Genomic DNA, 14,456 nt, shown 5'->3' with positions numbered 1-14,456 from the left:
TCTTCCAGTTTTCTGGTAGTTAATTGGAGATAAGAGTCTCACAGACTTTCCTGCCTGGGCTGGCTTTGAACTCTGATCCTCAGATCTCAGCCTCCTGAGTAGCTAGGGTTATATATATTTTCTCTTTTGAACAACTTTCTGATATATAGTTTATAATACAAAGTTTACTTAAGGTTTAAATTTAACACTATAAAACAACACATCTACAAAGCTATGCTATATAATATAGCCGTGCTACATTATAAAAATATAATCTAATTTTTTAACATCTCCATCACTCCTGAAAGAAAATTTGCATTTGTTAGCACTCCCTACCTTTCATTACACATTTACCTATTCTGGGTATATCATATAAACTGAATCACATAACATATAGTCTTTTATGACTGGCTTATTTAAAAATTAACTTACCATGTTTTCATAGTGCATCTCTATGTTTCAGTATGTATCAGAACTTTATTCCATTTATTGCCAAGTAGCATTACACTAGATATACACACCGTACTTTGGCTATCCATTACAAACTCTTTTTCCCTTATAAGGCCCCATTTTATTTATTATTAATTTCTCTCAAATGAGATTTTAAGAAGGTGACCACATCCCATGGGATAATCTTAATCCCCATATGCTATGGCATTTTCTCAACAAAAACTGTAATAAATGAGAACCCTATGACAAATATTGGCCCAATAAGACTGAGAGCCAGGGGCTGGGAATGTGGCCTAGTGGTAGAGTGCTTGCTTGTATACAGGAAGCCCAGGGTTCGATTCCTCAGCACCACATACATATACAGAAAAAGCTGGAAGTGGTGCTGTGGCTCAAGTCGTAGAATACTAGAAGCCAGGGACTTTGAGTTCAAGCCCCCAGACTGGCAAAAATACCCCCCCAAAACAAAAAATAAAAACGAGACTGATAAACCGATCTAACCTAGGCTAAGGAAGTAGGATGCATTCTACTTGCTCAGTGAAAAATGAAACAAAAAAAAATTGGAAAATACCTAATTGTGCCAACATAGCAAAGAGGATAGGTACTGAATGCTATCATTAATCAGAAGACAGCATCATCCTTACAGCTTATTCTACTCTTGGACCTTATTGTTTTACAAGTACATTATCTTGCTTATAGCAGGTTAAGGCAAGTTAAGCTTCCATTCTTAAAGCCAACCACCATTCTATCTGACAGTTAACTATAAAAACACTTAATTATTCTCTTTTACGATTTAAACTAAATTTGAAGATTGAGTACAGATATTAAAACAGAAAAAACCTGAAACTTCTATTTATTTTAAAAACAGTCATTACTACTATTACAGCTCAAATATCACTTAGGGCTCACTATGACTTTATATTTAGGTGAAAATTTAAACTTATAGAAATATTAAATATAATTTGTCATCTCATTATCATAGAAATTCTTTGAGAGAAATAATTCCTACTGTACATGTTTAGAAATGAGAGAGTTCGGGCTGGGGATATAGCCTAGTGGCAAGAGTGCCTGCCTCATATACACGAGGCCCTAGGTTCGATTCCCCAGCACCACATATACAGAAAACGGCCAGAAGCGGCGCTGTGGCTCAAGTGGCAGAGTGCTAGCCTTGAGCGGGAAGAAGCCAGGGACAGTGCTCAGGCCCTGAGTCCAAGGCCCAGGACTGGCCAAAAAAAAAAAAAAAAAAAAAAGAAATGAGAGAGTTCAGGGGCTGGGAATATGGCCTAGTGGCAAGAGTGTTTGCCTCCCATACATGAAGCCCTGGGTTCAATTCCCCAGCACCACATATATAGAAAATGGCCAGAAGTAGCGCTGTGGCTCAAGTGGCAGAGTGCTAGCCTTGAGCAAAGAAAAGCAAGGGACAGTGCTCAGGCCCTGAGTCCATGCCCCAGGACTGGCAAAAAAAAAAAAAAAAAAGAATGTACTCATTACCTTATGTATGTAACTGTAACCCCTCTGTACATCACCTCGACAATAAAATGAAAATTAAAAAAAAAAGAAATGAGAGAGTTCTAGAAAGATTTTGACACATGAAGGCCAAATAAGAACGGGATTAGAACTATGGTTGTATAATTTCAGAGCTCATTCACCTATATTAAGTTAAAATCTTTTAATAACTATGTGAAATAAGTATTGCTATGCCACAGTTACTGATTTACTTTTCTTCCATCGGCTTCCTGAAAACAAGGCCTTACCTGCCTATCAATCTACAATTTCTAATATCACAACTTAGGAGAGCTCTTAAACAATGTTGACTGAAAAAAAGGATCTGGTGATTTTTGTTACAAATAAATATTTGTTACAAATAAATATTTGTGTGTGTATGTGTGTGTGTGTGCACATTATATGTTTTAGCATATAATAATTACATACAGACTACTGATGGAAGAACTGAAGGAGAAATAAAAATAGAAGGAGCAATGTTATGGGAACCAAAGAAGGACATTTTGAAGAAGAGCTAAGTATATAATGGTAAATGTTGAGAGAATAACAGAATACTGTATTCAATCTACTTATTAGCAATCAATTAGTCTTTGGAGACCATGAGAAAAGTCTTAGGAGGAAAAAAAATGGCTCTTTTAACATACAGACTCTTGAGTTCTTGGTAAACTAAAATTATAGTGATGAGAGATATCAAAATGATGATGAAAAAGAAAATAAAAAAAAACAGAAGTAACGTGCAAAGTCCTTATGTGGTTGAAGCCACTAAAATTTCTCATTGTTGTACTTTTTCTTTCTTGTGCTTGCCCTGGGCTTGAACTCAGAGCCTGGGCACTGTGCTTTAGCTTTTGTTCTCAACATGGGATAAGGTCTTTTTTGTTGTTGTTGTTGTTGTTCTTAACCCTAGCATCCTATCACTTGATCCATAGCTTTTCTTTAGCTTTTTGTTTATTAATTGAAGGTAAGAATCTCATAGACTTTCCTGTTTAGGTTGGCTTTGATCATCACATGATCCTCACATCTCAGCCTCCTGGGTAGCTAGGATTGCAGGCATGAGCCACTGGTGCCTCATTCAGTGTTGTACTTTTTAATTTTCCTGGATGGGCTAAAGAGTTCTTATTGGTTGATACATTAATATGCCATATTTCTTTTCAGAATGAGGGTAAACATATATACAATATTTTTAATGACCCTTCAATAAATATTCATCTTACAGGATTTTCTAAATGCCTTAGGGACAGATGTAAGAAGGCGTAATGGAACTTTAGATACAGGTTAATCCAGTTATTTTCCACTTTCACCTGATCATTCCAAGTGAAATCAGGGCTGACACTGAGTGTCACTCGGAGAACAGTCCGCGTGATGGGCTGAATGGATGCCTCCATTGTAACAGAGGGAATCTGATGAACACACTGCTTGACTTTCAGTCCAATATTCACATGATGCAAAATGTGACCTGAAAGCAAAAATATCACATAGGAAAAAATGTGCCCGGAAACAGGAAAAAAGCAATATAATCTGACTTTTAAATGGGATTTCAGAGAAGGTGATTTTATTGCTTGTTTTGTGATTTGCTATGTAGAATAGCTGACATTCTTGACCTGGCATGTTTGAATATTTTGTAATAGTTAACCTGAATTAGCGATTCATAGTTTAAAACCAGTATCAAGATTTCTTTAGCTATTAATAGGGTTCTTAAAATTACTGAGACTTGATAATGTTTACATTACTGTAAAAAGATCCATTTATTTCCAAGTTATTTTATGACACTATAGAGATCATAGACACAAATTATGAAGGTAAAACAGTATTTTCAATCTAGCACAAAATTAACTTATAAATTGTCATAAACAAACAGATTCTGAAACATAGATATAGAAATTCCAAAGGGGAGTTCATCACAAAATCAAATATGACTATACAAATGAGACTAATTTAAGAAACTAAGTGGCCATAGATTATATTTTATAGCAATAGGATTTCCTGTATTTCTTTTATGATACAGGATTTAAAAATAATTAGTTAATAAACCAAAGTTTTTATGTTTAACCATATTGAAAGTAGTAGACCTTCTAAAATATTACATTATCCCCAATATGTGTATTCTCAACATCCCTTCTTAATAATTTGAATTTTTTATTAATAATTCCCTATTTTAATCCATCTAGAAGAAATATTTCTTCCTTTAGAAGAGTAATAACTAGCTCAACTTCTTTTAACTGTTGCTGGAATTCTTTCTAGCAGTAATTCTCTCTCATTATTAGATTGCCTCTTGACCTCCTTTATCTGTAATATGTATCCTATTCAGAATTGAAATAGTGCCTAATTATATATTAGTCCAAGAAAATGTTAGCTTTCATGGAAATATATGAAGGAATAACTTTCAAAATAACATGAAAAAGTTGTACACTAAATAAAAGTACACATTGATACTCACTGAGTTTAAATGTGTATGTGTATACTTAGCTCATTTAGAAACTCCAACAATGTACAGCTTAATGTTTATATTCTCTTACTACACTGTTGCTGATGGATGTTGCAAATAATTTTGAACTCAATTCTGAATTTAAATTGAGAATGAATAACATCAAATAATTTTTATCATTTATGGCTAAGATTCCATGTACAAAATACTTAAGATTTAAAAATAAAAACTCCATTACTGCGAGTTAGATTAGATAACTTCATAAAATTTTGGAGTAATTTTTGTTTGTGGATACACACACACACACACACACACACACACACAAAGGTGATTTCATAAAGATGGTAGGAATTTGTTCTGGGTAGTATAAAAATTCACGTTACTTTTACTTCTAGTGGGTATTTTATTTGCACAAATACATTTAAACATTTTTGCTCCCTTCTTACCTATTTCATCTTTTCTCATATCTTTCAGCTTATCTACAGTAAGCTTTTTCTCTTCTAATCTTGTTAGAATGTGTGGTGGCAACACTGAAAATTGTCTCAAAGGACTAGCCCAACCCCAAAGTCTCTTGTCGATGACTTTACTAAGATTCAGGAGCCTGTAGGTCATGGTAGGCCAGCGTTTCCTCAGAGCAATTTCAAAAAGAGCACGGACAATTCTAGCTGCATTCTGAAGAACAAATGGGGAATATGGGTAGTTAGATTCAATATGCTTATAATTGTCAGTAAATGTATTACTCAAAACCAGTCTCAAAAACAAGATAAGTCAAGTAGCACCCTTCAATTCAGGGACAACATTTCTTAATTATCTTAAAGAGACAAATGGCATATAAAGTGTTTAGGAGGCAGTGAACTGTCTGACAAGGATTGGAAACCTCCAATCAGAAGGCTAAGGCCTGCGTAATCACTTGGTACATGTCAGGACAAACACACATGCTTTTTGTCAACTGCATGTGGCCATCAACTTGTACTGATAATTTTACATGGTTCACAAATGATGATATAAATTTCCAATGGTTCTTGGCAGAAAAGAGTTTTTCTCCAACACTGGAAGAGACAGGTGATGATGTCACAGATGTATAATGGAAAGATTAAATTTGTAAGGCCATATAGAAGAAGACTATAAAATCCAGTTAAAGACAAATATCAATGAGAAAAGGATAAAAAGGAAATATTTAGATGTAGCTAATCATATCAATGGCTTATTTATAAACTAAGTGATGATACTAACATATTACATATTTGCTCATTTAATCTTCACAACAGCTGCATTTGATTATTACTGAATTTGTTGTTTTTTTAAAGATAGGAATACTAAAGTTTGGAGAGATTAAATTTTTGACCAAGGTCATATAGCTATTCAGTGTCAGAGCATGTATTCAATTCCAGGTCTAAATGGCTTCAAACTTAAGTGAAAGGGTTTAAGTTCAAGAATCTGTGGATATATTCATGAACAAACATATAAAAGTTAAAATAAGTGCATCCTGAGTATTCATAGCTAGTTCCATTTGTTTTACCTTCTTCTCTTTATCATTAATTTTGCAGACTGTTTTACTGAAGATTGTATTTACAATAATGAACAAGGATCCTACATTACTAAAAATGAGGGACAGTTAATTAACATTGTAATAAAAGAAAAATAGTAAAGCTTCCAAACAGAAACAGAAGATTAAAATTAACATTATAAGCTTAAAAAGTAACCAGAAGCATTAGGGGTTTGATTTTACATATTTTAGAATATGTACATCTGTCTTTTGCTAAGTCATTCTATTTCTTTTCTAGCATTAGAAGCTCAGAAACAAAAATAGTATTTTTTAGAAGTCTAAGCCTATTATCTTCATAATCTTGAATCAAGTAGAAATGTTGTCAGACTATTCATCCAGAACCCAGTAAAAGTTTGCTTTTCATTTAAATGATTAACTATCTTAATACAAACCATTATAAAATATAAAATAACAAACAGTAATACATTACTTTTTGAGAAAGAGTAAAAGGAAGTAACAAACAGGATTACTATAAACCTATAAAAAGAATGTGCAAATAGTTTCACTGCACCTATATTCCTTTATATAATTTATGAAATTATCATCTGGATTCTAGGCTACATTGATTAAATTGCTGTATTCATTCAAGTTGTTTACTGATAAATCTGAGTTTATGTTCATAAATATTTCACATTTTCAGCTATTTCACAATACTGCTGAAAATTTGTGGCTCGTATAAGTCATTTATTTCACATAAATTTACATTATGTAAATTTACATGTAACTTTACATTATGTATCTAAAATCAAACAATTACTAAAAAAAACATAAAAAGGTCTAGGATAGACCTATTAGAGGATCACAATAGCTCAACAGCTATGTACATATAATTATATAAGATGAGGCTAAGCAAAATGAACTCCAAGAGAAGGAAACAGGAGGATTTTATTGTTGTCATTATGTTTAATGTACTAGGTGAACTTCCTTTGGCATACCCCATGTGGTTATTATATATGATTTGGTACACTGAATAGTGTATATATACTTACCTGAACTAGGGAAGGGAAAGAAAAACGATGGCGGGTGTAATAAATATGACAAGAAATGTACTCTCTACCTTACTATGTAACTGTACACCCACTGTACATAACCTTGTCATGAACATTTAAATTAAAAATCATTTATTTAACACAAATTTCCTATATTGTCCTTGAGCAAAATAAAAAATATAAGGCAATAAATTAATTACATATTCTAAATAAATATTAACCTGTTATTTTGCTTTTATGCAAGGGTGGTCCTCCATAATAAGCACAATAAAAATGAATTCTTGAGAAATAATGTGTATGCAAAAAAACTGCTTAGAAAAAAGAAACATGCAATCTGAACAAATAAATGGGATAAAATAATATACTTATCTCACAGAAGGAGAAGTTTAATATAAAAATGTAAACATTATGTATGTTTTGTACTGAAGCCTTTTTTCTTGTGCAGGTACTGTGATTTGAACTCAAAGCCTTGTGCTTGCTTGTCTTGCTTGCAAGGCTGGCTCTAGCTCAGCTGGTTATTCTGGAGGTGGACTCTCAAGGACTTTTTACCTGTGCTGGCTTTGAACTATGGTCCTATGGATCTCAGCCTCCTGAGATCCTACCTGCTAAATTTACAGAAATGAGCCCCTAGTGACTCACCCACAGCAATTTAAAGAGAATTTTAAATTCAGTAAGCTGTAGTTTAGAGAATACCTTTCTTTCATTCCTTTTTCAAGTATCATCAACAGAGAAGATTATGTTTTTATTTAAAACAGAGACCTATCATACTAATTATATGACATGAGATATAGTTATTAAGCCTTAGCTGATGGTAAATTTGTTCCAACCCAAACCACCCCCAAATCCTGATTTATGAGCATAGACTGAACAGATGAAGTACAAACGAACAGAACTTGTTCTAAGATAAAATAGTAGTTTGGTGGCATTTCACAAAACAATGCATTCACAGTGAATCATGAATTGACTCCTCAGCCTGAAGATAAATGAAAAAATAAGAAGGGAATAAGATTCTTACCTGTGCAACATATGCTGAATCTGAAATGAGTGAGAAACTGTCCATCTCTCCTCGGCTGATGTAAGTTTGCAGTAAGATGTTTATTTTCCCATAACTATTTTCTACACCTCCAGGAGCTGATAGTTCACAGAAATTGTTTAATAAGGCATCTAGTTCCTCTATTTCCTCTTCTCTGACCTAGAAGAATCAATGTTTTTGTAACACTTGATCTGACATGTTGAAAAATTTCATGTTGAAAAAAACCACAATGTATTAACATTTCTATTAAATATGATGTACTTCCTTTGTATAGCTAAAAATAGTATTTTTCTTTAGGTACTTTGTATAACCATCTTGAAACCGTCTTGAGGCTGATACAATTACAATTTCATTATTCATCACCAGCATTAAAGTTGCCATTGACATATAAAAATTTTATAAGCTACAATAATTAAATTTTCTCACCTTACTATCCTTCAGTTGATAGATCATTTTTATTTGATCATAGGCAAACCTCTGCCCAACTGGATTAGGGCAAATTTTATTACCTTCCAATGCATTCATTATAGTAATATACATATTTATTTATTTTATATATATATTTTTATTATCAAACTGAATTACAGAGAGGTTACAGTTTCATACATTAGGCATTGGATACATTTCTTGTACTGTTTATTACCTTGTCCCTCATTCACCCCCTCCCCCCTCCCCCACAGTCATATATTTATATGCTATAATAAATTTATAACTTAAATCTAGGAAGTACTACATTTCAAAGCACTGAACTTTCCACTGTTAATAAGATTAAATTCTCAGTATATACTTATATCTTTGAATCATAAATGTATTTTATCTTTAATTCAGTGAACTTTATGTTACAAATAAGCCACCATGTACATTCTATATTATTCAATACTTTCCCTACTGCAAAACCTATATAAATTACTTGATTTGGGGTAAATGCAAAGAATAATATTAAGTATAGCACAGTATATATAATACTCTATGATAGTAGGTATTAGTATTATTGATATATAATAGAACATTGCTGATACCAAGAGTATTCTGCCATTTAGTTTATAATCAGTAACAAAACTTAACTACAAGCTTTTATTTTTGAACAGACTGGATTATGTACTTCTGATTAAAACTTCTATTAGTCTTACCTTAATTTGATCAAATTCTTCAGCTTTGGAAACAATGGCAAATATGTCACCTTCTGTTTTGTGAGCATCAAAGAGTTCATTAAAAGTCTACCAAAATAAGTGTTACATTTGATTAAAATTTGAAGTTGAACAATTATGAATGCCATACAAATCACATATCCTTAGAAACACTAAAGCCTTAGACAATGTACATAGTTCTGCACATCACATTCATCAGAGGCTGAAAAACAGTGTTAAAACATAACGGAGGACCTTTAGAAGCAAAAAGATAAAAAACATTCCTATTAATTGAGACCTATATATTAGAGATCTAAAAAATGTTTGGTCTTTGCTTTAGCTTAATCATAATCAAGCAGCTCTAAGCTGATATCATATAAACCTCAGAGGGGAAAAATTACAAAATATATAATACAAAAATTTGAATAATTAATAGTGAGAGCATATGGAAAATCATGAAACTAAGTTGTATAAAAAACAGTTACAGGACATATCAAACAAACACAAAAGTAAAACGGGTAAAACAGGCCTACAGTTCTGGGGGAAAAGCCACAACAACAACAAAACCTGCCAACAGGTCTACCACGTAGGTTGGCAGAATTAGGCTAACAAGTTAGAAAATAAGAAAAGTTATGTAACAGAGAAAATAGGTAGATATTGAGGAGATAATAGAATACAAAGTGTTGGGTGGAGAACCACCTGAAAACACTTGTAGGTTAACATATATTAAAAAGCTTTTTTAAAAAAAATTCCTAAGAAGTGCTATGCAAATATAAGATCTATTTTGGAAAAGATATGGAAAAATACCAAGCACATATTTTCTGAAACCTACTATATGTATAAGGAATCATTAAATGAGTTTAAGACTCAGATTTCATATGTTTCCATATTTTTGAAGTAATCTCATTTGCAGGTTCAGTAGAAATGATTTGTATTTTGTCATTTTAAATACAATTGTTAACTACAAAAGTAAAAATGAATATATAAAAATGCTTAAAATATGATGATTATAAATAGAATAAAGAATAAAAGTTCACTTTAATATCTCTTTCTTGAGAATTGAGTCTTCTCATACATGATTACATTCTGATTTCTTGTGTACTTATACTGACATGTATATAAACATATATTGCATCTCATAATACATAGAATGATTTTTTTGTGTGTAAGTGGGTACTAAGACTTGAACTAAGAAATTCACACTTGCTAGACAGTTCTTTTATCATTTGAGTCCACATCACAGCCCATACTTAATATTTAAAAAGGCAACAACTAAGCTGGATAAGGTGGTAGGTACATGCCTGTAATTCCAGCACTTGGGAGACAGGCAGAAAGCTCAAACAAGAAAAAGAAAAACAAAAAGCACAAGTCCAGGTTGCAATTGTGTGAACAAAATTATCCTTGAAAATTTCTTAAATTATTCAAAACTTGTTTCTTGTATTTTATACTGTCTTTAACTCATCTTCAGTTGTAACTCATCTTCAGTTGTTTCTTAATAACATGAAATTAATTGTTTGACTTTATTCAAGAATGTCATTATGCAATCAGCTGCTACTTAAAATCAATGAGGCATTCATTCTTTGAAACTGACCAATATGCTTCAATGGTTTCAGGTGTGGGTATTTACAAGTCTTGGAATATATTCATTCAATATGATATAAAGAGGGCTCTTACTATGTAAAGTCATATTTTTCTCTCATTATTGAGCATACACTGCTGAATTCATATAATTTGAATTCATTTTTTTATATCTGCTGTTTTAGCTATTTTGCATTATTAATATATTTTGAAGTTAGAAAGTATTGGCATTGAAAACCAAACATGTATTTGATCAGCGTAATACCTCAATGGTGTTGTATTTAATGTAATAGTGGCTGGCAGTTCTACCCAAATCAGTTGAAGAAAAATATCCTGTTCTTTCTTCATAGCGGATCATCTGAGCTTTGTCTAGTTTTCGTCCTACTTCAATGACTAACTGTTCTCGATGCTTTCTTAATGTTGGGTCAATCTATAGGAAAGAAAAATAAACACTTGAATTCTTTAGAGTCACCACATGCAAATATACCTATTAATTAAAATTACATTTTATTTCTTAAAGTTTTAGACCTTTCTTAAGCTTTACAATTGGTACATACAACATAAGACTGCATAAAGTCACTAACAATTCATATTATGTATAATAATGTCATTAATTATATAAAAACATAGCCATTTTGGTCATCCATATACAGTATATAAATCGGGCTAAGGGTGTATTTGCTCAAATATTTATCATTTCTTTATAGTAAAATTGTCAAAATCCTGTCTTCTAGCTTTTAGAGATGTACTGGACATTATTGTCATCTATAATTGTACAATATCACTCCAGAACTACTTGCTGCTAAACACTACTTAGTACAATTGGCTCTGCCTTTCCTCATCCTATCCTCTTTAGACTTATAATCTCTATTCTTCTCTCAAATTCCCCCGAAAACAACTTTTTTAGAGTTCATATATGAGTACTTGTATTTCTGTGACTGGTTGCTTCATGCAACATAATGATCTCCAGTTACATGTATATTGTTATAAATAATTGAACAGTATTCCCTTAGTATGAATAGTACATTTTCTCTATCCATCCATACATCAGAGAGTAGACACTCAGGCTGCTTCCATTTCTTGTTGGTTGTGAATAGTGTTGTGATAAGTATGAGTGCACATGCTTTTTCAATATGCTTATCTCATTTTCTTTCTATAAGTACCTAGTAGTGAGAATAATAGCTTGTATGCATGTATGTAAATAGCTGCAATGCTCATGTGGGGTCATGTATGTAATATTTTTTTTTTATAGACTTTCTTTTCCCCAGAGCTGAGGACCGAACTCGGGGCCTTGCGCTTGCCAGGCAGGCACTCTTCCACTGAGCTAAATCCCCAGCGCATGTATGTAGTATTTTGATTTATTTATTTGTTTGTTTGTTTGTTTATTTATTTATTTATTTATTTATTTATTTATTTTTTGGCCAGTCCTGGGCCTTGGACTCAGGGCCTGAGCACTGTCCCTGGCTTCTTCCCGCTCAAGGCTAGCACTCTGCCACTTGAGCCACAGTGCTGCTTCTGGCCATTTTCTGTATATGTGGTGCTGGGGAATTGAACCTAGGGCCTCGTGTATCCGAGGCAGGCACTCTTGCCACTAGGCTATATCCCCAGCCCAGTGTAGTATTTTTAAAAATATATTCTTATTATCTTTAAATAAGTTGCACAATGAAGTTACCATTTAACAAATCAGTTTATGAATACAATGCATCTTGATCAACATTTCCCCCTTTTTAAATTTTATTGTAAAGGTGATCTACAGAGGGGTTACAGTTATATAAGTCTTGGGATGAGTATATTTATTTTTGAAGAGTTTCACCCCCTCCTTCATTTTCTCCCAGTTTTTCCCCTTTTAACCTTCTTTCACCCCCAAACTGTATAGCTCATTTCCGACACAGTGTCTAGTGTGAATTAGTTCATCCATTGTCCCACCTTTTCAGTTTCAGTGCTTCTCCTTCTCAAATCAGATAAACTTACATACAAGATGAAGGGTACAGAGACCAAAACAGGGACAAAGTAGAATAAACCAAAGAAAAAGAAAAACAAACAAAAATATCTTCAAACAGTACAAAAAAAACCCATCTAGTTTTTATATCTTGGAGTTCATTTTGATAAGGGTCATTTTGCATGAAAATAATCACATAGCTAGCTATTAAGCCCTTGTGATCTTCTCCTAAGAATTTATGTAGTTACTCCTTTTAAAAGAAATAATCATAAAAACTCTATTTCATTAAGGAGAGTTTAAATTCATTAAATTACCAATCTGCACATTGTCTTCAGATACCAATACTCTTGAATATAAAATTCTTACATGGACTTGTAATATATCAGATTGGAAATCCTGGGAATCAGATATGAGAAAAATATTGGCTGGGCTATAGTAACTCAAGGCCAATATGGGTAGAAAAATCTGCCAGATTCCATCTGTAAAATAACCAGTAAAAAGCTGGGCTGAAAGCATAGCTCAGTTGCCAAGTAAATGCAAGACCTTGAGTTCAAGCTCTAGTACCACAGAGAATGAGAAAGAGGCAGAGAGGAAGATAGGGAGAGAGGGAGAAGAGAAAAAAAGAAACATGCTGCTACACTAAACAGGGATTTTAAATGATCAAACTACACTCATTTTATTAGTCAATTGTAGAAGTGATGGCAAGAATGCTTTTCTTTCAAAAGTCAAGATGCAATACAAACAAATATTCTTTTAAAGTACTGTTGCAATACTTCATAATTGCTGCTAGAAAAATCATTTTTTTGTATAATAAAAATAGAAGCCAAAATAAAATGAGGTTTTATATAATTTTGAAACTATTATTTATTAGCCAATTTCTAATAAGAAATTATAACACTTAATATATGGTATAACAAATATTCTTGTTGCCATGACCTATGTGTATGTGAATAATATTATGTATACACATTCATTCCCGTGAGTGTGTACGTTCCAAATCTTAAAGATTAATTTCTAGTCATGAGTAATATGGTAAAATATATCCTTTGTTGAAGAGTAAATAAAATATAAAAACATTTTAGAAATCTCATATTTTATCATTTATTTTATGAAGGCTAAAATAAAAAAATTAGAAAACATGGCTTTGAGAGTCATATCAACAAATAAAAATATTTGTTAACAATCTCTATTTGAATCAGGCTCAGTTTTGAAAACATTTTTAAAATTATAAATTACAAACCCATTAATGTTAAAGTACTAGATTTGTGTTAGTTCATAAAACGTTTGAAGCTATAGGTTTATAATTGAGCAATAAAATCCAAACACTTATGTTTGGGCATGGAGGGCACACATGTAATCCCAGCACTTGAGAGGGTGAGGCAGGAAGATTTTTGTGTTTAAGATTAGCCAGGGCTACATTGTAAGAACCTTCCTCAAGATCAACAGATAAATAGAAAGATTAAAAAAAAGTAAATAAATATTTAAATATTCTCAATTATAAAGGTAGTAAAACTATGTATTCTGAAAGAAAAACAAATCATTTTTATAGGAAAACAACACAAAACTATTTCTTTGCACTTCTGAAACACATAAAAATGACTTCTGATATTAACCTAATACTTAAGCAGCAATCTGATGTATTTATTTTATTCCAATATTTGAGATGGCTTAGTCCATGAAAACATATGTTGTATTTTATTTTTCTGTAACCCCTTCAGGATAGGTTTTTCTTTTTTACTATGTCAAAATGCCTATATTTTTAAATGAGAATATCCAGTGTCAGATTGTTTAAAACATGAAATGTTATAGGATACCATGAACCTATGTTTCATAACAGATTAGTTAGGCTATTAAATAATGCATCCATTTGAAGACTAGCAAAGATCTATGTTC

At 32.2% G+C, this 14,456-nt stretch overlaps 1 protein-coding gene across 2 annotated transcripts in view; it reads right to left on the bottom strand.

Moving 5' to 3' along the window:
• The window catches only part of Ascc3 (activating signal cointegrator 1 complex subunit 3), a 242,952-nt gene that overhangs the window by 97,288 nt on the left and 131,208 nt on the right, over positions 1-14,456 (bottom strand). For both annotated transcript variants that reach the window (XM_048353768.1, XM_048353767.1), the window contains exons 18-22: positions 10,890-11,054; positions 9,050-9,136; positions 7,902-8,078; positions 4,798-5,023; positions 3,228-3,382 (exon numbers count right to left, since the gene is read on the bottom strand). In XM_048353768.1, the coding sequence (XP_048209725.1) occupies positions 3,228-3,382; positions 4,798-5,023; positions 7,902-8,078; positions 9,050-9,136; positions 10,890-11,054 (810 nt within the window). The remainder of the gene's footprint in view (positions 1-3,227; positions 3,383-4,797; positions 5,024-7,901; positions 8,079-9,049; positions 9,137-10,889; positions 11,055-14,456) is intronic.

The sequence above is a fragment of the Perognathus longimembris genome, chromosome 9 (genome assembly GCF_023159225.1).
Source record: "Perognathus longimembris pacificus isolate PPM17 chromosome 9, ASM2315922v1, whole genome shotgun sequence".
Taxonomy (NCBI): Eukaryota; Metazoa; Chordata; class Mammalia; order Rodentia; family Heteromyidae; genus Perognathus; species Perognathus longimembris.
The sequence above is the reverse complement of the archived record's forward strand: the minus strand, read 5'-3'. Positions and strand labels throughout refer to the sequence as shown.